Source organism: Amphiura filiformis, chromosome 6, assembly GCF_039555335.1.
Source record: "Amphiura filiformis chromosome 6, Afil_fr2py, whole genome shotgun sequence".
Classification (NCBI taxonomy): Eukaryota; Metazoa; Echinodermata; class Ophiuroidea; order Amphilepidida; family Amphiuridae; genus Amphiura; species Amphiura filiformis.
Window position 1 is genome coordinate 21701506 of NC_092633.1, and position 24087 is coordinate 21725592.

General features: G+C 35.8%; 1 protein-coding gene across 6 annotated transcripts in view; it reads left to right on the forward strand.

Moving 5' to 3' along the window:
- Positions 1–24087, forward strand: part of LOC140155143 (calcium/calmodulin-dependent protein kinase kinase 1-like) — a 122221-nt gene that overhangs the window by 14310 nt on the left and 83824 nt on the right. For 3 of the 6 annotated variants that reach the window (XM_072177863.1, XM_072177864.1, XM_072177866.1), the window contains exon 1: positions 20023–20158. In XM_072177863.1, coding sequence (XP_072033964.1) covers positions 20038–20158 — 121 coding nt within the window. In that variant the 5' untranslated portion in view covers positions 20023–20037. Of the gene's footprint in view, positions 1–6511; positions 7104–10978; positions 11184–20022; positions 20159–24087 lie in introns of those variants that run through there. The other 3 variants (XM_072177868.1, XM_072177867.1, XM_072177865.1) reach the window with 2 other exon arrangements.

A 24087-nucleotide genomic window follows, 5' to 3' on the forward strand; every position in this document is an offset into this window, starting at 1 on the left:
ATTATAATAGCTCATGATTATTTCATAAAACATTGCAAATAACTTCTGTCATGGGAAAAGTGTTACTGTGTAAATCTTTCCCAGAGAGGCCAGTGCACAAAAAAATTTGCATTTGACAGGATTTGAACCAGTAACATTTGAACCTTTGTATGACTAGCATACAGCTCTCACCAGTTGAGCCATAATAATAGAGGCATGTTGGAGCAGAACGGAAGGTAGTGGAAGGCATCAGAACTGCATTTTAACAACTACACAAAGTCATGTTGGGGAAAAATTATTGTGCCCATCAAACAAGTTGAAAAAGGGGGTTGTCCCCTCTGAAAGAAAGATAAAATGAACTCGGTTACCTGTGTACATGTCAGCAGAACTGCGGAAGATAACAATACACATTCAGATCTGGAGATGAAATTCTGTCTTTTGCTAGGAAAAACGATGAACATTATTCAAACCAAATACCTATAATTTTCTGCTCTGTTCCAGCATGGCTCAATTGGTTAGAGCATGGTGCTAGTGTGGTCATGTAAAGGTTGCCAGTTCAAAGCTGGTCAGATGCAAATTTCTTACATCATGAAAAGTGGAAATGACTCAAATGAGGAAACGAAAGAATTCTCACACATTTAATTTAAACTGTCTTTTTGTTAGAAAGCAAAATTATACTTCTACACAACTCAAATTTGGGACACTCACCAGAGCGCTTTCACCGGGTCAACCGGCATCTTCGTCAGTGGATGTTATTGCTCTGAAAAGTCTGAAGATTTGTTCTTGCTAGTGTGTAACACTCTCATGCTTCTTATTCTCAGTGCACCAATTTATCCCTTCCACTTTACTTTACCTTTTGCAATACTGCATTGATTTTTCAAAATTGGGTTTTCAAATTTCTTTTCACAATCCTGCTACAGTAATGTCATCCTCCCAAGTTCACTCGTTTCCTAGTAACCCCTCTTTCTTCACCAATTTTCTCCCCTTATTTCCCCCTTAACCATTCATCACCCCAACAATACATAGCACCATCTAGAGTAATAACCCAGCTTTTGAGTGATGAATGCACTCAATGCTACACCATGTGTGCACATGGGGTAATACGAATCGTGCTTCAATAATAACAGTCTTGTTATGGGTTCCTTTTACATCATCTAGAAATAGACATCCAAACTGGATTTGTCTCCTGGATGAAAACATGTTCTGACACCTTGTCTCCATCTTTTGCATATAAAGGTGTTTCTTACATGTTGTATCACCTTCATGGTCATATTTGGCTTTCAATTTTATACCGGAGGACTGTCATACATGACATCCTCTGTGACCGATAAAAAGCTGCTCTTTGCCAGAAGGCAAAACTGGTCATACTAAAGGGTTCAAAAGAAATAACTCCCCCCTAAAATGACAAAACATTTCTTTGCATAACTTGACATACATTTAGTTGATTTGAAAAATTTAAAAACCTGTAAATAGAGGAATCTTTTTGCTACCCTCCCAATTTACTTTTTTTGGAAAATCATTTTTTGTTGGTTAAAAATTATCACATTTTCCACAAATGATGCTTTCAGAAAAAGTTGCACTTTTCAACATCCTATACATGTAATGTACAAAAATGTTCTCGATATCAACGTGATCAATGTTTTGATAGATTTAATTGTTAGTTAATTTTCTTAAATTTTGTGTATCCGATTACCCAGTCACCCATGCAATCATCTTTCAGTATAAAACAATGATTCATTGACATGGATTTTGACATGAATGGGGTTTTCAGTCGATGCTTCATAAATGGTAAAATCACTATAGGAGTATTTAATAAGGTTTGTAGTGTGATGCTTATTTCTTTCGATGGCTAGAAGAGATGAAAAATTTACTTTCAAATGGTAGACTGAAACGGTTGCAAAGACCTATAGCAACGGCTCTTTTGAATAAAGGCGTACATGACAATGAAGAAATGGCCAACAAAGATTGGAGGTTGGAAGTCAGCATCCAGCCAATTAACTGCTAGCAGCCAATCTCTTGTGGCCACATCATGAGTGATACACCTTATCCAAGAAAGCCATCATTTTAAATCAAAATGCAAGATGCTTCAACTGACCCAATACAGGTAAATGTTCACCCTTTTGGTCAAATTTATGTGTGGAGAGCTCATTTCTCCTTCCTAGTGATTTTATCATTTTGAAACAACTGCTGATTAAAAACATCAAAGAAAATCTCATTTTACGCCAAAATTAAGTTCAACAAATCTTTGTTTTGCACTGAATGGTGGTTGCATGGGTGCCTGAAGGATCAGAGACAGAAAAGTGAAGGACAAAATCAAGAATTAAATCAACCTTAACATTAATATCGAGAACGTTTTGTACAAAATGTGGTAAAGTGCAACTTTTTCTGAAAGCATCATTTTTGGGAAATGTGATTATTTTTGACCAAAAATATTGCTTTTGCAAATGAAACAACTTTGAGGGTTGAAAAACGATTCCTCTATTTGCACCTTTTTAAATTTATCAAATCAACAAAATAAATGCCAAGTTATGCAAAGAAATGTTTTGTAATATTAGGGGGGGAGTTATTTCTTTTGAACCCTGTATATTACTGATGGTCTGGGCCACACAATGTTTTTACAGTGCATCTCGATGCTCGCATAAACACATATCTGAGATGTTATCCCATCATGTTTACGTATTCATCCAATATTAAAAAAGTGATACATTCAATCATTGATTTTTGATTTGAGATAGAAAACTACCAGAGGGAATATATTTGATACAGAGATAGATAGGTGTTGGTTGGGTAGAACATGTCATAACAATACTGTGGCATGGCTTGCATTTTTTCAAGTAAAGCTTGAATACATGTTTAAAAATCTATTCAACAACTCTTCCTATACCTTTGTACAGTAGCCAAACTTTAAAAAATCGGTGATGAAGCCACGCTTTGTTATTGCTCTGAAGATCGGTTGTTCCTAGTGATGTTTTTAATGGTTTTTTTTCGATACTGTGTGTAATACTCTCACACATCTTATTTTCAGTGCACCAATTTATCCTTTCCACTTTTGCAATACTGCATTGATTATTCAAAACTGGGTTTTCAAATTTCTTTTCACAATCCTGCTACAGTAATGTCATCCTCCCAAGTTCACTCGTTTCCTAGTAACCCCTCTTTCTTCACCAATTTTCTCCCCTTATTTCCCCCTTAACCATTCATCACCCCAACAATACATAGCACCATCTAGAGTAATAACCCAGCTTTTGAGTGATGAATGCACTCAATGCTACACCATGTGTGCACATGGGGTAATACGAATCGTGCTTCAATAATAACAGTCTTGTTATGGGTTCCTTTTACATCATCTAGAAATAGACATCCAAACTGGATTTGTCTCCTGGATGAAAACATGTTCTGACACCTTGTCTCCATCTTTAATTCATATAAAGGTGTTTCTTACATGCTGTATCACCTTCATGGTCATATTTGGCTTTCAATTTTATACCGGAGGACTGTCATACATGACATCCTCTGTGACCGATAAAAGCTGCTCTTTGCCAGAAGGCAAAACTGGTCATACTATATATTATTGATGGTCTTCGCCACACAATGTTTTCACAGTGCAGCTCAATGCTCGCATAAATACATATCTGAGATATTATCCCATCATGTTTACGTATTCATCCAATATTAAAAAAGAGATACATTCAATCATTGATTTTTGATTTGAGGTAGAAAACTACCAGAGGGAATATATTTGATACAGAGATAGAGTGTACATGTAGGAGTTGGTTGGGTAGAATTAGGGATTCAATCATGTTTCACCGTTGTTCATCACCGTTTAACAACGATGCGGACGCGTCGTCTGCGTGGTTTACTTGCGAGGGCAGCTTGGGTTCATCACGGTTTAACAACGGTTGGTTCCTGTACTAAGGTATAGGAAGAGTTGTTGAACATGTCATAACAATACTGTAGCATGGCTTGCATTTTTTCAAGTAAAGCTTGAAAACATTTTTTTAAATCTATTCAACAACTCTTCCTATACATTTATACAGTAGCCAAACTTAAAATCTGTGATGAAACCACACTTTTCCAGTAACGTATACATGAACGCAAGTTAAGAGACTGAGCGCGCAAACGTGCTACGCATGGCCATGTAAAATTGGTAATGCCTGGAACCTGTGTGTTGACATGTTGAATTCAATTTGAAACATTACTGTTTTATTCTGTAGTTTCATTGCTGATTTCATTATCAAAAGAGAAATCACCAATCTACTTGGTTGAGTGGCAAGGACTACTGACATTCCTCATGAAATAATAATGTGATTTATACAATCTATAGCTTGTTTTCCTTGTTGAAAGGGATTCAATCATGTTTCACCATTGTTATCACCATTTAGGTTTACCTAAAGCTGCCCTCGTGAAGTAAAACATACATACAACGCAGATACATGTACATCATTGTTAAACGATGATTAATAACGGTGAAACATGTTTGAATTTCTAATTCAATCCAAAATTAGAAAGTGATCATTGATTTTTGATTTTAAAAAAAAACTACCAGAGAGGATGCGGATGTTGTAGTCTGTGCATTAATATTCAAACTGAAAATAATTACAACAATTATTCTCTACACATTTTGTGTCAATCATAAGCCCCCTTGAGTTGTTGCCATGGGGACCATGTAAATAAAAAAAATACATATATTCCAAAATTTCACTATAGGTCTCTTGAAAATGATGCTTTTGTTGCTAGAGCCATGATGTAGATGATGTAATGTCACATTGACTTGCATAGCTTTTTATGCAAGTTAAATACAGAGATTTGTTCATTCTTGAAGGCAAAACGTTTGTCAGATAAATGTTTTCAGTGATTGATTTGTAATTAATAAAAGAGTTTGTGTAACTTGGTTGACATTAAATTATCAAATGTCATCATCAATAATTATTATCATAACAAATTAGCTGTCTGAGATGATGAAAGGAATTGTAGTCATCCTCATTGTGTTTTCTTAAACTCATAATCGTTATTTTCATCAATCATCAAATGAAATTAGGTCGTAAGTCAGACTGCTAAAAAATATGCTTCTTTATTTTGTGTATATATTCCCAGTCGCCACCTCCCAATAAAATATAATTTGCTTGTGGGGAGGGTAACGAGGATTAAGGTTGGTAAAGACAAGTACATGTTTCTTTTGATGTTATGGGACATTCTAAGTGAGTTTTCGGGAAGTATAATCCATTCCACATTCATATGGCCAGTCACCTGTATTTTTGCGCAGTCTATTAACCCTAACCGCCAGAGGGCTTTTTGGTGACGCTAAGGGAAAGAAGGAAGGAATAAAGAGAGAAAACAAAGAAAGAAGTTGTTTGCTCTGGGTGGGATTGAACCGGGACCCCTCGCATGACAAGCACTGGGTCGGCGACACTTTTCCATGGGTCTTGGACTTGGCTGGCCAGCGAAATCGTGCCTATATATCACTTAAGGCGAATGCGTTATCACACCACGTGGGATGCACGCATGAACAGCGATATATCAAGTAGTACACAGTCCTGTTAGGATTAAGGTGGTATATGAGGATATTTCTGGAAATTAGGAAATGCTCTGAGCATGTTTTTAATAGATTAATTGAGAAGGGCAAGGCACACTGATCAAATATGCCTTTTGTTCGGATATACATGTACTGTTTTCATAATACATCAATTTATATATTTTTTGTATTTCTTATTGTTTTTTCAATAATCAATGTAGTTAATGAGCTGAAGTGACTGAAAAGGTTCTTTACAAGTATATGTAATTTTAGCATGGTCATGACCTAAATCAAGAATGCATTTAAAAAATATACATTGTAGTAGCGGACAATCGGACATTTATCTCATGGTTGCATAAATGTGGTCAGAACAAGGAAATGGTGCAAGATTTAACCTTGATTTCACTACATATATTGATCATAGTTTGCATTATCTTTATTGTGTAATTCACAAGTGACTGTACATTGTAGTGACACATATACTTGCAATATATTATAGGTAGGCCTATTTAGAATAATTAACCTATATACATGTACATGTATATAACTGTGCAGTATTTATGTAACATGTTTTTTAGAAAGTCGCTCTATGCATAATGTTAGTGTCGCATGAATGTATTGATGGATTGATGATCCTTCAAAATATCATTTCTTTTTTTCATTTTTTTTTTACTTTCCTTTGGTAAACAAGTCTTACAGACTTGAAAAATGAATAGTTTTCCTGAGATTCATGTATAAAATCAAAGAGTACTTTTCTGCACTGAATTCAAGAGAAGAATTCACAGATATAAATAAATTTTAATGGCATGGTACTTCTACTTCCACATAATTGACATTTTGTGAGTAAACTAAAGAATCGTTGTCATTGTAATACAGAATTCCACTCATGGTATGAGTCGAAAATGTCAAAGTGCACGTTTTTTTAAGTCAGTTCATGAAAATTTGTCACTGCAAAAATAGCAAGTGTACATTGCCTCATCTCAAAATGCATTTATTCCTCTTTCAACTCAACTCTTACAGGTACCCAACAGCACAGAGGATATGACTTGAGACGTGGGCTCCCGACGACAACAGACAACAGGCACATGAGCGTTTCTATCTACCTCCTGTCTGTGCAGACCTGACAACTAAGGTCAACTCAGTCAATCAAGGACAGCGGAAAACCTCTGCAGATTTTAATTGTTTTGATTGAATAAAAGGGGGTAAACTCTGATTGAGAATCACTGCATGCATAAATAAGAGTTAGTGTTAATTTACATCGGGTATGGTGCCTTTGACTTCTCGGCTCATGCACTACATCTAAGGAGCTCATGCATTAAATACAGGATATGTATATTTATTAAAAGGAAAACAATGCGATGTGTATGAAATGAGATGAGCTGAATTATATGAAATCTGTCTAGGTGCTTGTGGAGTCACTTGAATGAGCAGTCCAAAGTGTGGTCATTACAAGGAATTGCTTCTGCATAGTTGGGGCTACCAAGTGGTGAACCAGGGTGATCTTTTTTCGTGGAATATTGCCTATTTTGTGGAGGGAGCATTTTGTAGTGAGTGCGATATAAGAAGGGTTGCTAAGCCAGCCAGGAAGAAACATGTACAGCCATGGGAGTGGGTAAGTAATCAATGCAACCCAATGAGATAGAACCAAAGGGTATTCACTGGCGTAGTGCACGTTAGAATATGACCGTTGCTGTGTCAACTGGCTCACGCTTTCTTTACGAACCACTGATCGAAATGATCACAACACAAAGCCTATGGCATATCAAAATTCGGAACAGGTGTATGTGTCCAGGATGTGAACCAGTAACCAATAGTTACTAACATGCACTACGGCAGCGAATGATAATATGTGCTCTGCAAACGTCAATTCAAAGTTTGCGTTCTGTGTGTAACATGTGCCCAAAATGCGCACTAAGCGCTGAGTTGCAAACCTTTATAACGCTCAAGATTAAAAAGACACAAATCGAAGGTGAATTTTGGCTTTTACAGAAAATCACTGGGGTACACGATTTGCCCTCTGAGTGACAAGCCAAAATGGCTGATGTACCATAGCATTACACACAGGCAAATTGAGAGTTGGTACTCTTTGTCTCTTTTGGTATAATTTCTTTGATCCAATAAATTTGTCGTTAAGGTGGCATTTATCTGTTCATCAGATATATAATTCCTTATTTTAAAAACTCACATTTTTAATAACACCTTCAGTGTGAGATAATTTCCATAAAAAGTTCTTGTTTTTTATAACATATAACAGATGTAAGTGACCTTTTGCTTAGCTGTATATTTTGTGTTGCCCTTCGTGAAATAACAAGGAAAAAAAAGTGTGGAAAGTGTGCATTTTCCTACAAATTTGGTATTTTGAAAACTTGTAGGCAACACAGCAATTATTTGTTTTGTCCTACTAATCTCATTATGTAACAACTTACTCAAGTTTTTAAACTATTATGAAAGTACGCATAAAAATACAATATCAGTAATTTTTTATTCAGAAATTATACAAATTTGTTTAGTTTTCTCTAATGAAAAAAAGTATGATCTTGCTTTAAACATGCTTTAAAACACTTTATACTTTGCAATACCAGTCATGGAAGATCTAGATCTGCCGGTATCTACTTGCTGTACGGCTGCAGTTGATATATTGTAGACAGCTGATAGTGAGTGATTTTGTTAGGTACTGGTATACATGATGAGAAGACCCTGAGGACATGCCTTTTATCTTGTTCAACAATGATTTGTTATCTCTCTATTATTAATTTGTATTCAACTTGCAAGTTGAAATTTATCTGTGTCCTGTCCGAACAATGACGAGATACTCCCACACATTGGTGTTGTGTTGTCCTGCTTATACATGTATTCGCTGTAACGTAGTATGTAGGATCTTCTTACATGGAGGACAGGTATTTGGTGAGTTAAAAAAGGGTGTCTGTCTGTGTGTGTGTTACATATGAGCAGATTGAGCACATGCAAATGAGCCTTGAGAGAGAGACAAAAAGCCACTCCCAAAATGCTTGTTTTATATATTTTTAATTGGTACAATTAATACTTAATTCAATCAATTCAAAAAAATTAAGCACAATTAACTCTAGCAGATAAGACTTCATCTGGTAGTGGTCATTATATATTGTTCAGCGATCATGTCAGATAGCGATTAAAAGATATAGAATTACCAACCGTTCACTCATTTGACCAGCGGCGCCAGAGCTTATGCATCTCTTGTTCGTGATATTGATGAGGAGAGGGATTTGCTGAACACTTATGTGTATGCATAATTGATGAAGAAGAAGATAGCCGTTATTATTATAGTTATTCTTTGTCAGTTTCTACATGACTAGGGATGTAGGAGAGATTGGAAAAGCTGTGATGATGGTTAGCAGCATGTAGATGGTCAACTGGCTTGCAAGCCTTGAAATAAGCAGACTGGAACCAGGAGCAATTTGTTTCGAACATTGCTCCTGGTTCACTGGGATTTTACAAGAACCAGGAGCAATTTCTGAAGAAACAGGAGCAATTTTCAAATATTAAATTCTTTTCTGCATATACAATACAGCATACCAGCACGACTGCATCAAGTGCAAAACTGTAACCAGGAGCAATTTATTTTAGAAAATTGCTCCTGGTTCATGTGGATTTTACAAGGACCAGGAGCAATTGGTGGCTTTACAAGAGCAAATTTGCTCCCCGCGCCTGCTTATTTCAAGGCTTGCTGGCTTGATGAATTTAATCAGCTTTTAGGAGCAACATGCAATCTGAACCAACTAGGACAAATGTACATGAACCAACTAGGTCAGATGATGTTACAAAGTAGTTTGTTTATGATTTTAGGATACATGAAAACACAATTGTGACAATCAACATTTAAATATGAAATCTTACCAAATGTACGATTTAGTAAAATACAGACCTGTTTCTTTTGGAAAAAATGTCATTCATAGTACATCTAAAAATATACTTTTCAGTGAAAACACTTAATTCATCAGTGTTTACCAGCTAGAATAAAGCACATCAGTTTTATGTGTGCAAATGAAAACAAGCACTAGCCTCATCTTTAATCTGAAAACTTTTGCATCTAAAACCATATACATTGTACAATGTCGAACCTGTATACATTTGCATTGTAGCCCGATTCAAATCTCTAAGTATAAATACCATCTTACCTGTCTGCACTAACATTATACTTGCACAGACAAGGCTAGACAGGTTTTGTATACAAGCTTTCCGAGAGACAGTACAACAGATACACTTTTTCTGCCAATTTTCCATTAGTGAAGAGGTTACACCTACCGTATTCAACATAATTAGCGCCTGCCCTAATAAGTACCCCTACAAAAAATTTTGAGTGACAACTCCCTCTGCACAACTAAGCTTCTATCAAAATGTCTGACAAAGGCCCAAAAATGTTTGTTGTGTGTGTTTTACTTTCTTTCTGATATAAACAAAATGGAAAAATGGTGTCGCATGTAGGGCTACACACTAAGAATGGCTTTCACATACTTAATATGTGTGCAGATTTGAGCGACAAATCTTTTATTTTTGTTGCTATATCTTTTAAACCTTCCCGTTTTGGATTATGATATGATTCGTGTACCAAACTCAACCTAATTACTGCTATGGGGTGTATTTCACTAAACTTTTAACCTTTCATAACTCAAGTAACCATTCATAAGTTACAAAATACCCTTTTACAAGACTTAACTTTACGAAGGATCCCTGGAGTAAATCCATTACTTACGAAGAGTACCAATTGTAATTCATTTTAGTGAAATGGAATTTACAATGTGTCGTAAGTTACGATTGATTTTGAGACTTACGACGCTTCGTAGAGTTGAGTGAAATGAACACATTTTCTTCTCAGGGGTACTTAAAGTTACAAATGACAATTTACACACATAATTGACATTAAAAATACAGTGTATGATTATTATGAAGTCTAAATCATGCTGTACAAAATCAGCAAACATGGTAACATGGAAGAATACAGCCTGCATAATAAAATGCTGTTTTTTGCCAAATTATTGATCAAAGACAATGGATCGGTGCTATATCATAATCATCTTACTGTAAATAAAGAGCATTTTGCTAGCTCTTAAAAACTTGTAAGCAATTCAGTGGAAAATCATACTTTGCTCATAATATTAAAATGAAGAAAAAAGTGTTTGTCACTGCTAGTGGCTCATCTTGACATTAGCTAGAGAATAAAATGCAACGTGTCAAACAGTAAATTACTTATGCAATTCAGCTAGGCATTCTCAAATAATGGTGCAAATACCCCAAAACAACATTTTTGGAAGTGTTGAAGGACTTGAAAAGTGAAAAGGAGGTGCCAAACTAAAGAGCATGAAATATTTATTGTGTGGGCGTGTGACTGTGTGTGTTGGGGGGGGTATTTATATGCGCTATAAAATATGAAAATGAAGATGAAATAAACAGTTTTTATAATCCTTGTCGTTTTTATTTTTCATATTGTTTATTGCTGCTGCAATACGTGTTGTACTTTGTGTTGTCTGTACACCTGTAATGGCTATTACACCACCTGCACTGTGTGCTGTGGACATTGTTTGCACAATGTGACATCGGTGTGACTGTCTGTCCGTTTCTTACCACCATGATGGACTGTGGACATCTGCTCGGAATGTACATGTACCACCCATGGATTTGTTGGTGTCGACCAGTAGAACAGATGTAGCTTGTACATGTATGTACATTTCCCATAGTATTTGCATTTATTTTGTACCTGCATGATATTTATCGCATGTTTGCACAGATTCATTAAAAAAAAAGCTTGCCAGTATGCATGCATAAATTGCAACATTTGGGGTTGTGTCTTGTAAGCTAAATTATGCGCTGCATAGTAAAAATGCAATTTTCAACTGACAATAAACATGGTAAAAAGAATTAGCTAAAACTACTGCCATGGTTACCATGTATAAAATATAAACTGTAAACATGACATGAATATTTAACACTGTAGGTGGGCTGTGTACACAAAATTAATTGTGCATATGGCCGAGCTTCTATAGATTTGAATTCATTGATGATCAGTATTATCGTATATATGAACAGCAAGTTAGCAAAATTATTCATCCAATAAATATTGTTTATTTGTACTGTTTAGGGCTTATATATAGGGCATACATATATGATGAACACTGTTGACTTTAAATTCTAACTAAGCATGCTTTGCCATTTGAGGAGAGCTAGAGCGATTGCTCCCCATCACTCCCCTCAAATAAAGCTGAGGAGAGCTCTTTTATTGCCTGCCAACCTTTGGTGTAACAATAACAACAACCACAATACAGTACAGTAAAAGATGCGCATTTATCCTCAACTGGAGAAATCTGTTAAGCATGGTTACCTTCTGTTGATACATGTAGACCCAATTGCATAGTTTAAAAACAAAATGGAACTGTGATATCCTTGTTGAATGTGTCAATTTGTCTCATTCATATCTCCAGTTGAAAAGGTAAAACAAGTGCATGCAAAATGGGGAAGGGGAAGCAAATGCCTACGTGACCATAACAGCATGTGCAGGATTTAGCAAAATTGAGTCATTTGGTTGACTTGAAGGTTAGTTTTTGAACTCAATGCTACTCAGCAGACATAGCAAAGAGTCAAATCTGGAAGTTACTTTGCTATAGGAAAAGAATTATAATCATAAGAATTAATTTGGGTAGAATATTAAACTTTTTTCAAAAGTGCTTCTTAATAGGATTTTCAAAACTATTTAAAAAATGCACCATGCTTTTAAAAATACTGTTTTAAGGCGATATAATACCCTGATTTTCATCAGTACCCATCTTCTTTTTTTTGTTGCAAATTTATGAAGTATATAAATATGTTCATCATCTCATGTCCTGAACTTATAAAATATCTCTACATACAAAGTGGTTTTAAACCATTTTAGAAAATCATTTTAGCCCTATATATTTTTTGTTTACTGTATCCTGGTAACTGAGATGTGTGTTTCATAACAAACCATAATTTATTCTATTGAACATGTCCAAGTAGAATACATGAATAGAATACATTAAATCCTTTGTTATACTATCTATAGAAATGTACTCACTGATTATAACACTGAATAAATTAAATAGGCCTAATCTCTTCCAACATAGTTTTTTGATAGTTGTGGAGCACCAAGTTCATGAAGTCATAAAAGAAATCAGGGACCGCTTATTCCCATTTTACATATCAACATTATTTCCGTAATGTGTTAGCAACACATATCCAAAATTTTAACGAAATCTGTTGATAGTAAGCTTTCCAAAATGAAGTGAATTTAAAACATCAGTGATGTACCACTTTTTGGCTTATACCATTAGAAGCATGTCTTGGCGTCATTGATACTGATGCCACCAATTGAACGAGAAGATTTGCCCCTTCATTTTGCATACCACTTTGTCCAATTTATTTTTCTCATTTCTTCACAAAATGCAAAAAAATACAAAAAAAAATGCAATGGGTGTAGTACCCCCTTAATACACACAAAAGGTATTTCTTTAAAAAGTATAGTGATGTCATTAATAGAGTTGGGTTTTTGACAAGAATAGACCACCTTTTCATCTCTCAAGGAGGGTTCACTGTTTTCAAAATGAAGAATTTTATTGAGATTTACGATTTGGGCTATTTTGACTTCTGGCGATGTCTAGATATGAGTTTTTTGTGTGCGGATTTGAAAAAAAAACCCTGAATAACGCACAAAAAGAGGACAATTTTATTAATACGCGCGAGACTTTGAGACTAACTATTAAGTTAAGATGGCCTAAATTTGGAGTACTTCAGCAGGGACTGTTTCATTATAAAGGCTGAAGTAACCATTTCCTAGAAAAAGTGTGAAATTAAGTCATAATCATGATAATAGGAAATGAATCAGAAACCTTGTACCATCCAGTTCTACCTGTGATGTGCACTTTAGCACGTACATTATATTCATAATAATGACAGCATTTTGTTGTTGAAGTCCAGAGCTATTGTTTGTTTTTGCTCAGTCCTGTAGACCTTATGTAGCAAGGGAATTTACATCTTGAGGTAAGTTTTAATGTTGTCATTCTGCAATTATTATAACTTTAGTGCAATATAGTTTTACTGGTATGTGGAATCCATTCTTAGGAAGCTGCAGATTGAAGAGTAAAAACTTTGAACTGAATTTATTTATCAGTTGTGATGCTTTCTTAAGGCGGGTCAAATGGGAATGTGACCTAGTGGTGTTTGTTCTCAAATATTGAGACAAGTAAAGATGACACTCAAGAGAAAAAGTACAAGTTCTGTAAAGAAGATCCTAATTGTGCTGAATCAAAACTTTGTGGTTGTTTGCGTTCTGTGTGTGATGTGATGCATGTAAAACACTGAATGCACATACCTTCATCACACTTATGCTTAAAAAGACATAAATTATCAATATCAATATCCAGAGGTACATTATTTTCCCCCCATGAGTGCCAAACCAAGATGGCAGATTACCATAGCATTACTGTACACACAGGGCAATTTTGAGTCTGTAATCTTTGGATATAATATCTTTGGAATGATATTATCATGGGGATGTGAATTATACTCCTTGATACTCACATGTTTTGGTGTATCAAAGTATTAATAGTACGCTAGTGAACAGTGTGAGCTACATATAAATCTCTTAGGTGTAATGATTCTCTGCCAGATTAGCACGTATCATATTTATTTACCAGTCCATAATAGGGTCGTCAGCGGAACTTAGCTATCTTGACTTGACTGCAGGCTAGAATATTTTAATGCAGGCTGAGGGAATACTTGCAGTGTGGTTGCATGAAGAGGATATGTAAATAATCAATATGACACTTGAAAGTTGAAAGTTCTTTGCCATCATTCATCACCATGTTTACACATTTTGACACACACCCGCACGTGTAATCGCCTCCAAACGTGGACGCTGTTGAGGACTATGCAAACGTGGTCGCCTGAATCCATACTCAATCGTCGTACGGACGTTTTCCACCATTTCGTTTGTGTATTTTTGTGTGTATGGAATTTAACTTAGCAACTTCGGACATTATATCTCGTATAACGATAGCTGTTGTATTTTGCATACCGTATTTCGTCAAATAAGCGCCCCCGGGGGCGTTACATTTTTCCAAGGGCGGGCGTTTATTAGAGGTCATTTTTTGCACAACAATTCCCGTTAAAATCATTAGGTAAGCTTAAAAGTCACGCTAAAATGACGAACTATGAACTTTTGACACTGACTTTTGCTTCACTTCCGGGTTGCCGATGCAGATTTTCACCATTTATTGCTGCTATTATCAACCATGTGAGCAACTTGGTAAGCTTACTACACAAGATAGCATGGAAATATCGCAAGTTTTGAAACATCTTGGTTGAAAAAAAGTGGTGGGGGCGTTTATTTGAGGGGGGCGACTATTTGACGAAATACGGTATACATTATGCATGCATTTGCGGTCGTTTGCAGACCTCCAGAAACCGAGGACGGTCCCCCATTGCAGAGTGGTCCACGGTTTAAAACGTGAAGTACGAGTGTGTCCTCGTTTGCTGGCAAACACATGCAGGGTAAACATCCCCCCATGCACACCTCACTCCATTCTTGCTGTCAAATGGAGACATTGCTACAGAGCCTGAAACTCAGAACTAATGTTTGATCACACAGGGGGTCAAACTGATGAACCGTGGACCTTTTATGATAATGGGATACATAGCAATAGCATGAAATCCATTGAAGCTACACAGATCTAGGACATTCATCTAAAACACAAATTTATACTGCATCATTACATCTACGCAGGACATTTTTATTGCTTGCATTTTTACATTTGAGATGTATAATTCAATAGTAATATTACCAATATTGTTTACATTGTAAGCAATATTGCTGAAGAGTTAAGCAGGAAGGCGATCAAAAACATAGTACTTAGTATTAGATAAAATCCTACATTGAAATTGAAATCAAAGCTCTATTGAGGGGATCTACACATCTCTGTTGAATTCTGTATAAAACCAAGTGAATTGACGTAATAGCGAAGTACAGCTGTGTGTATGACTGTGTACATGTAGTGGATGAATTGCATACCCAGAGGATGTGTAGGGAACACTTCACCAGCACAGAGACTTGCAATTGCCTCTGACTATAGTCTCAAAAACCATGTGACAGTGATCGATTTTGTCCGCCACTACTGCCGCCGCTGCACGGCTGTTGTGGAAATTATAACAAGGGGAAAAACGGAAAGAAACTAGAGGTTGGCTTCATGCCAAAATGGTTACAAGGAAATATATTACGTATTTCATGAAAGCGATAAACGATTTTAAGCAGTGTATACAAGTACAATCATATTGCAATTGATTTTATGTTAGTCTTTGTGGAACAGATCTTGAATTTAAAGGGGAAAATTGACTCTGATGTCAGTCAGCTGGTCTTTCTTTGCTTTGCTTTATTGACTCTTATTAAATGAAGCAAAGGATGGTAATTTTTCTGTCTCTTGTTAAAATTTTATTCCTGGTTTTATAATATTAAAAATCTATTATTGTAGCCTTTTCATCCCATTTACCTATTGCAAATAATAAAATTTACTAAAATTTGATTATTTTCATGCAATAACTGATTTTATTATTCAGCAGTGATGCACTGGTTTGATCATAAATTAACAATAATGCATTCACATGCCCAAGGGCAGCATTGGAAGAAAATAGAAATATAAACTAAGCTTTTATTAAAATCTTAAAATAAGAAAACTACTTTGGACAGTACTGGTGCATTTTGTTTTCATTCAACAGGGGTGTGAAATTTCAGCTTTTAAGCTGATTTCAGCTTTTTTTTATTGCTAACATTTACATGTTTTCTTTTATTTTCAGCCCATATTTGATGTTTTTACCCTGCTTTTACGCTGTTTCTCAGCTTTTTTTTTAGTAATTCTCAGCTTTTTTGGTCTGAGGCCTCTCACACCCTTGATTAAAGTTTGGTTTAAAAAACCAGTGTTCAGTTTTATTTTTGGATCATGTAGGAAGCAAACATGGTGGGTTTGTTTTGTTACCATCCTGGAGCAGGCCCTCACATTTCCAACCTAACACACTGACCTACTCATGTGAACATACCAACCCTAATCACTGACTTTTTTGAAAAGGAAAAATGGGCCCTCTTCACTGACCACTGTTTTGGATGAAGATTTTGCTGGACTGTTTGTGAAATTCAAGATTAAATGTGCCAAGAAAAAAAGAGCCTATCAAACTTTCGTTGATATGCCTACCATAAAACAGTTATTTTCAGGTCAATTGTTCTACATGTATTGGCCTACCATGGGATCCCGATATTGGGACCCCTAAACACAGTCTGAGATGTTGGGTGAAATCAGTCCCCTTTTCCTTAAATTGCTGCTTGAGGATGATAAACACATTGGGTTTGAGTGTCCCCTCCCCGGATTTTCATCCCATACAACAGGACTTGGCTAAAAAGGGCGAGTGCCTCAAAGAGGGTCTACAGGTCATGTTCCCCCCTGCTTGATAGTTGTCTGGCCCCTGTTTGTCCCCCAGCCCTCTGAAAAAGTCCTAGCAATGCCTATGTTTCATGATTATCCCTAACACTGAACACTGCTTTTTTGCTGTCAGTAGTTAAGAAAGGAAAAAGGAGAGAAGATGAACAAGCACCATTGGGTGATTCGAACCTTAGACCCCTCACGTGCCACGCCAGGCGGCCAGCGATTCCATAAGCATAGCACTTAGGGTGATTGCATGATAACATCATGTGGGATTCATGCATGCGCAGTGGTTATTCTCATGGTATTTTGTAGTACCTAGCCATGTTAGGGTTAATATAAGCATGATATTGATAAGGTTATTGAGGAAGTGGGCTCAGAACATAAGCTACTAGAAACAATGCACTTCATGTTCCCTCATAACTTCATACTCATATCTCTTGATTTGTCAGAGGGCTTTGGTGTAGGACAGACAAACCCATTAATTTCTGGTTTGACTCATTTGTTCCTTTGATTTTAGAATGCATAATGATAATGCTGTGGTTATAAACAAAGTTATATAAGTTGGGCAAAGATTGAGATGAGATTATGTTGTGTTATTGATCATACATTGTCAAGGTTTGGCTTACATCACATCATACCAAAACTAGACCTATGATTCAATGACTTGGGTAGCTGTAGAACCACTGCTAAATACCATATCCATAAGCAAGCTGAGGCTGCTCAGTGCTTGGGATCTTGCTGTCAGTGCTACATGTATACCCACACTTCAGGCATCGGGATGCAGATGACACAATCCAAAACAGAACAAGTATGACCAAGTATGGTCAAAGAAAGAATTTTCCTTGAAATTATGAAATGCTCTGAGCATATTTTTAAATTGATTAATTGTTTAGGGCAAAGTACAACTGATCAATATACCTTTTGTTAGCAACAAATCGGGCATATTGTTTTGATAAAACATTGATTTATCGGGGTGGCTAAACTATACATTAATAGTCATTAGAAACACTTAAAGTTTGTGGCAAAACTCTGCATGTTCAAAGGGCCGTTGCAATTGGTGCAAACTAAGCAGTTATATAGGGTAAGAACTTTTGTGGTCCAAGATTCAAAAGTCAACTTGAGGATATATACAATTTAATGTGCAGCAGAAGTAGTCCAGATTATGACCAGATAGATCAATCGGTAAGGCTTTAGACTCTGAAGCTGGCATGATGGTACAAGTAGAAAGTGAGAAGTGGCATGTCCAGGGGAGGGCTTTGGGTGCTAAAGCCCCCTGCACTTTATTAAAAATCATGTAAAATCAGCAGTTTTTGGCGATTTTAGCCATTAAGCCCCCCGCAAAAATCTGTGCGGGGGGCTTACATGTAGCCCCCTGCAGGAAAAGATTCTGGGCACGCCAGTGGTGAGCTGGTACTGGCAGTGTGATTATTATGTTCTTGTGGAAAAATTGAGCTACTGTAGCTTGACAGTCCGCTGGACAAGGAACTTACTGGTAATATTTCCATCTACCATATAGTTAAACTTGTTTCGTACTCCACTTCTAAAGAAAAAAGTTTTGTAGACAGCTTTCAGTTGAGAAATCAATCCCTGGACCTAACAAGCTGCCAATCAGAAACTTTTATCACAGGTGAATATTCACTGAGTTGAACAAAATCTAACTTGACCGAATTTATGTGTGAAGGTTTTTTATCGCGGAGATCATGTAATTCCACGTAATTGTTGATTACAACGAAACATGTGTGTGTGCGAAGGGGAGTGGCATGAACCTGGCATTATTCTATATAATGATTAGGGTTCTGCACTTCTAGAGCTACAACCCTGATTGGTACTAAATGGTTTAAGAGTCGGAGGCTAAACTGGTTAGCAGCTTTCTGTGAAGTGCAATGATGTTGTTTGCTGTTTTAATTCTTTACTTACCTGCACAAAGCCTGTTTCTAGAACTCATCAAATCTAGCATAAAATAGTGAATGACCAGTGGCGGCACCACGGGGGGGCATGGGGGCAAATGCCCCACCTGTTGCCCCCCCCAGTAAAAAACCCAAATTACGAAAATGTTCACCTTTTGCGGTAATTTTGTGCAAAATTTGTTGATTTGCCTCCCCCTGAAATCCACTTTTCCCCTCAATGCCCCCCCCTGAAAAAAATTCCTGGCACCGCCACTGTGAATGACATACATATTTATATTATGCCATGTGAGTAGTTAGTCACATGCGTTCTTTGGAAAGTGTGTCAATGGAAAATAACTTAATCCATTGTTTACAATGGCATTGTAAATGTATATTATCTTAGTTTCTAGGTTTAATATGTTTGATCAAGACATTGTATTTCTCCATTTGGCCTTCTGATTTCTTTAAAGAACCTTCAAGATAATTGTTTCTTTTGTTTTGTGAAATTGAAATGTTTCATAAAAATTGTGAAGATAGAATGCATGGATGGAAAATAATCATATCTTCCCCATGATGCAGCTGTGTCTTCTGCTTGCTTACTACCATCTTCATGCTTTGTGTGATTGAACTGTGATTTACTAGAAGTGAGAATTGGATAGTTCTGTATGTAGTAGGCATATGTGCAGGAATATGGCCCTGTATCTAGACCCTGCCCTGGAATGGAAGTGACATTTCTTCCAGGGTAATTAGACAGTAAGCTACAGTAGATGATACTACAGATATAGATCACGGAAGTGAATATAATATCCTTTAACAATTCTATGCAAATTCAGCATCGGCTGACTTTTATTTCCCCGGTCTTTGAGGTCTGTGGTTTCCACATGGACTAACCTACTCGCAGAGGTGGGAAGGGTTCGAATCTCAACTTCTGGATTTCAATAGAGCATAGATAGAGGAATAGTTGTTGAAACATTTGGTGAGAATTGAATGCAGAATGAGTGCCAGATGGCTATCATATACCAGATAACTTAGTGGCAGTGCACCAGACAACTGGGACAATTAAACCAAGCTTAAATCTGGTAATAAGGCTTGCAACTTCCATCAGCTTTTAAAATTTCAACTTGGCAAAAACTCATCAATTGGACTGAGTCACATGTGATGTTGTTCTGACAAAGTTTGATGACATGTTCCTTGGATTGTAAGCAATATGAGGATGCATTGTGAGGAACCATCACACCAGTATGGCAAGGGACATACTATGGTTGAATTCTTTGTGGTACTGATGTCAGTTGTATCCCAGTATTGGGAAATGGGATGGATATCAGAAAGTAAGCAAAATTCTTTACTGTATCTATATATCATATCACTCTCAAACTTGTAATATTTTGGATGTGCTAATATTATCATATGCGAGGCTGTATGATACATTGTAATAATCATAGGCTATGAAAAAGGGTGCCAAAAGGAAGATGGCTGTTTCTTTGCATGAATTATGGATGGATTGATGGGAACTTGGTCTGGGAACATGGTCTCAAATGACAATAAGATTGTTCTGCACTGACTTCACATTGCCTGTGATAAAACAGATAAATGAAATTTAGGCATGATAGCATGAAACAATTTTATTGAAAGTTAACTCCAAAAATGAAATTTATGTGCTTCCTATACACACAGTGTACATGTACAGGGTGTTCCAAAAGTCCCTACCATTTTGAATCTTAATAACTAGTGTTCAACAATCAGCAGCAAATATGAAGACCTGTATTAATTTGCATAGAGAAAACTCAAGTTAAAATTTATTTTGACACCAAATTCTACATATATATTAACCTACAGAAATAATAAATAAACTTTTAATTTTATGCAGAAATGAAATGTATAATATCCCATCCTTCAATAATCATTCTCTGCTCTATCACACGACTCCACCTGGATATAGCTCTCAATAGTTTGCAGTGGACGAGGAAAGATGGGGTGGTCAACATTGAGCAAAGTGTCAATCTCCTCATTGTAACTGCAAGCCCCCCAAAAAACAATAAGTTTTTTTCCATCAAGACAATTACAAAGTCTAGGCATATTGATTTAAATGTCAAATTTTATCTTCCATTGGCGCTTCATTGTCATTGACCAGGGCAAGGAGTGAAAGTGCTATTTGCATATACCCATTGTTTGATTGAACATTCTATAAGAAATTATTTCATTTTCAATCTATCATCATCAACCATATCATAACAAAATAATATAATGTTTTTTGTTAAAATTTCACTTGTAGAGACTAGAGAATATGAAAAGCAAAGTTTAAAATACAATTTCAGGATTGACAATGATCGAGAAACACATTCTTTACCAGCACCATGGAAACTTGTATGAGTTGCATTTGAGGTGTATTTTTTATTGGTCTTGTAATAAGGAAGGATAATAATGTATCATGTTTGGTATCAAAATTATTGTATGATGTTACTCTTTCCACATGTATTCTGATTTCTGCAAGGCTAATCCTTGTCAAAGATATGATAGTTCAAAATGGTAGAGACTTGGACACCCTGTATATAGCTAGTAATATCATGGTTGGGGAAGCAAAACGTGTTGTAAACCAAGCAACAGAAGTGGCAAAGTTGCTATATCATTGCAGTGTGTATAGTAATTAAACCACTCCACCGAGTGCTTCTTCATGGAAATAATGCTCTCAAATGTTAGGGCAGGACATGGGCGATATTTGATTTGAAATATTATCTGTTTATGCCGACTGTGGAGATGGAGATGTGAGCTCATTTTTTTTAAATAGTCGCTCACTCCAATAACAAAAATCTTTGCTTACATGTACTAGGATTTCAGTGTCAAAACAAGGTGAAAGAAAAGCTTACTATTGTTCTAGCCCTGAGATCACATTATTATTACTTATCTCATGAAATATTTTGAAGTGAATTTGCAGTTTTGTCACATTTTAAGGGCCATATATACTCTAAATATTTAACCTAGAATATTTATTCAACAAGTTTGTTATTCAATCTGATTTAATTTATTTTTATCTCCTAGCAAATGTTTTTTGATGTAAAATCAATTATATTTGTTGTCGAATGTCTGGTGGAAATATATTATAGATTTTATGTCATCAAACATTCGTTGGAAGTAAACATGACTGGAAATAGAATGGATGGGAATAGATTTTAATAAAGACATGTAGCATTCTATGTCGAATAAAAATATGTAGCAGGCCTTATATTAAGCACCCTACAGACTTTTTAGTGGATAGGCGTATAGAATATTTGATGTAACATATCTATGTTATTTAATCTATTCCCATTCTATTTCTGGCAGTAATGTTTATGTTATAATGAATGTTTGATGACGTAAAATTGATAACATATTTCTACCAGATATTCTACGTAACATAGATTTTACATCATCAAACATTTGTTTGAAGTACATGTATAAGTTCTGACAAATGTTTGATGACGTAAAATCTATATGTTACGTAGTATATCTGGCAGAAATATGTTATCAATTTTACATAATCAAACATTCATTATAATATAAACATTACTAGAAATATAATGGGAATAGATAACTTAGATATGTTACATCAGATATTCTACGTCTAATACTCAGAATCTGTAGCAGCACTTACTGTTAACCTGAGTGCAGTCATATGGTCATCGTTCAGTGAAATAAGACCTGTTTCAATACCTTTGCTATCACAATTGAGCGCAATTGATTTATTTCCATTTGACTACCCATTGATTGTGTCTTCAATGCAAACAACCCATAAAGCTAAGCTGACTGACCTGTTTGTAAATTGGTCAAGTAAGGCATTAATTTACACACACTAATGGGTTATCGGGCACCTGCTAATTGATAATGTACATGTAGATCATGGCACGTGCGCCATTAGGAATTCATCTTGAAAAGCTCTGGAAAAATGCAGAAGCAGCCTAAGCAGGTAAAAATCATGATTTTCCTTTTTGTGTTGAAATGCTTTTTAAACCAAAATGGTGTGATTTATTTATAAATATTTTTTTTAGTAAATACAGTTCTGAATTTAAACATTATAAAAGGTCTTATTTCCACCAGTTGTATTGTTGATACTATTAATGTACATGTAGTGTTATAATATTGGCATTTGTGTTGTCAATAATCTTGTCAACTGACAACACTTTTCCTCCAAATACCACACACTGGCCATTGATGACTGAAGATGAATAACAATTCCCTTTAAAAGGGAAAGACAGCCTCTTTGTAGAAGATGTCTTGTAAGTAATTAGTTTGGGTCACTGTGCAAGGCATTTTTAGGATCATGCTTACATCCATGTTACATGACAGTCCACCAAACCATCAATGATGAGAACATGCACACTAAAACAGCAACTCCTATAACTCCTGTAACTCAAGTTCATTACTCCAAGCACAGGCAAGCAAACAAATAACAAACATACAGACAAACAAACAAAGTGTTCCTTTTATTTAAGATGCCTAGACCTAATAGGTCAAGCAATCGTGTAAATGGAGTAGTAAATACCATCTGTACAAATTTCACTGAGAAGTTCTGAAAATTAAATTTTTATTACGATAAAATGTAAATGCAATACCAGAAGTTCATGATTTTATTTTGGTTTGAAATGTTTGCACCAGGTTGCAAACATAGCTTGCTTTAATATCACCAGTCAAACACACAAATGAGTTGTCACTCAGCAGTGATGAATATGAAACCGCAGAACCAGGAGAATATCTCTCCAGGATCTATGTTGAAACCATAGACTGTAAATGGTGAAAACAACACCACATTGTTTGTATACCTATGTTTTATTTATTTACCTCCTACATTCAGTACATGTTTTACGTGAATAGTATGGCCTTATGCCAATAGTTTTCTGATTTCTGTTAGGCTAATCCTTGTGAAAGATATGGCACCACATTGTTTGTATACCAATGTTTTATTTACTTACATCATATGTTCAGTACATGTTTTACGTGAATAATTTGTAGGCCTATGTGACCTTATGCCAACTTAAAGTATAGTAATTTGATAAAGATCTAGTTCAATGTACCACATTTCGTATTCACGTAGAACTATGCATGATTAGTCATGTTTATTAGATCACAGATCATTGATACAAGAACTATCATACTTGTCTGAAACATAGAGTGTGATTCTGCCAATTATTGTGACCGATGCCTCTGAGAAAGGTAAGTCCATTTTTGATGTCAAGTTGAAGTATTCATGTTAAGGGACCGTTCATAAACACTTGTTAGGGAGGGC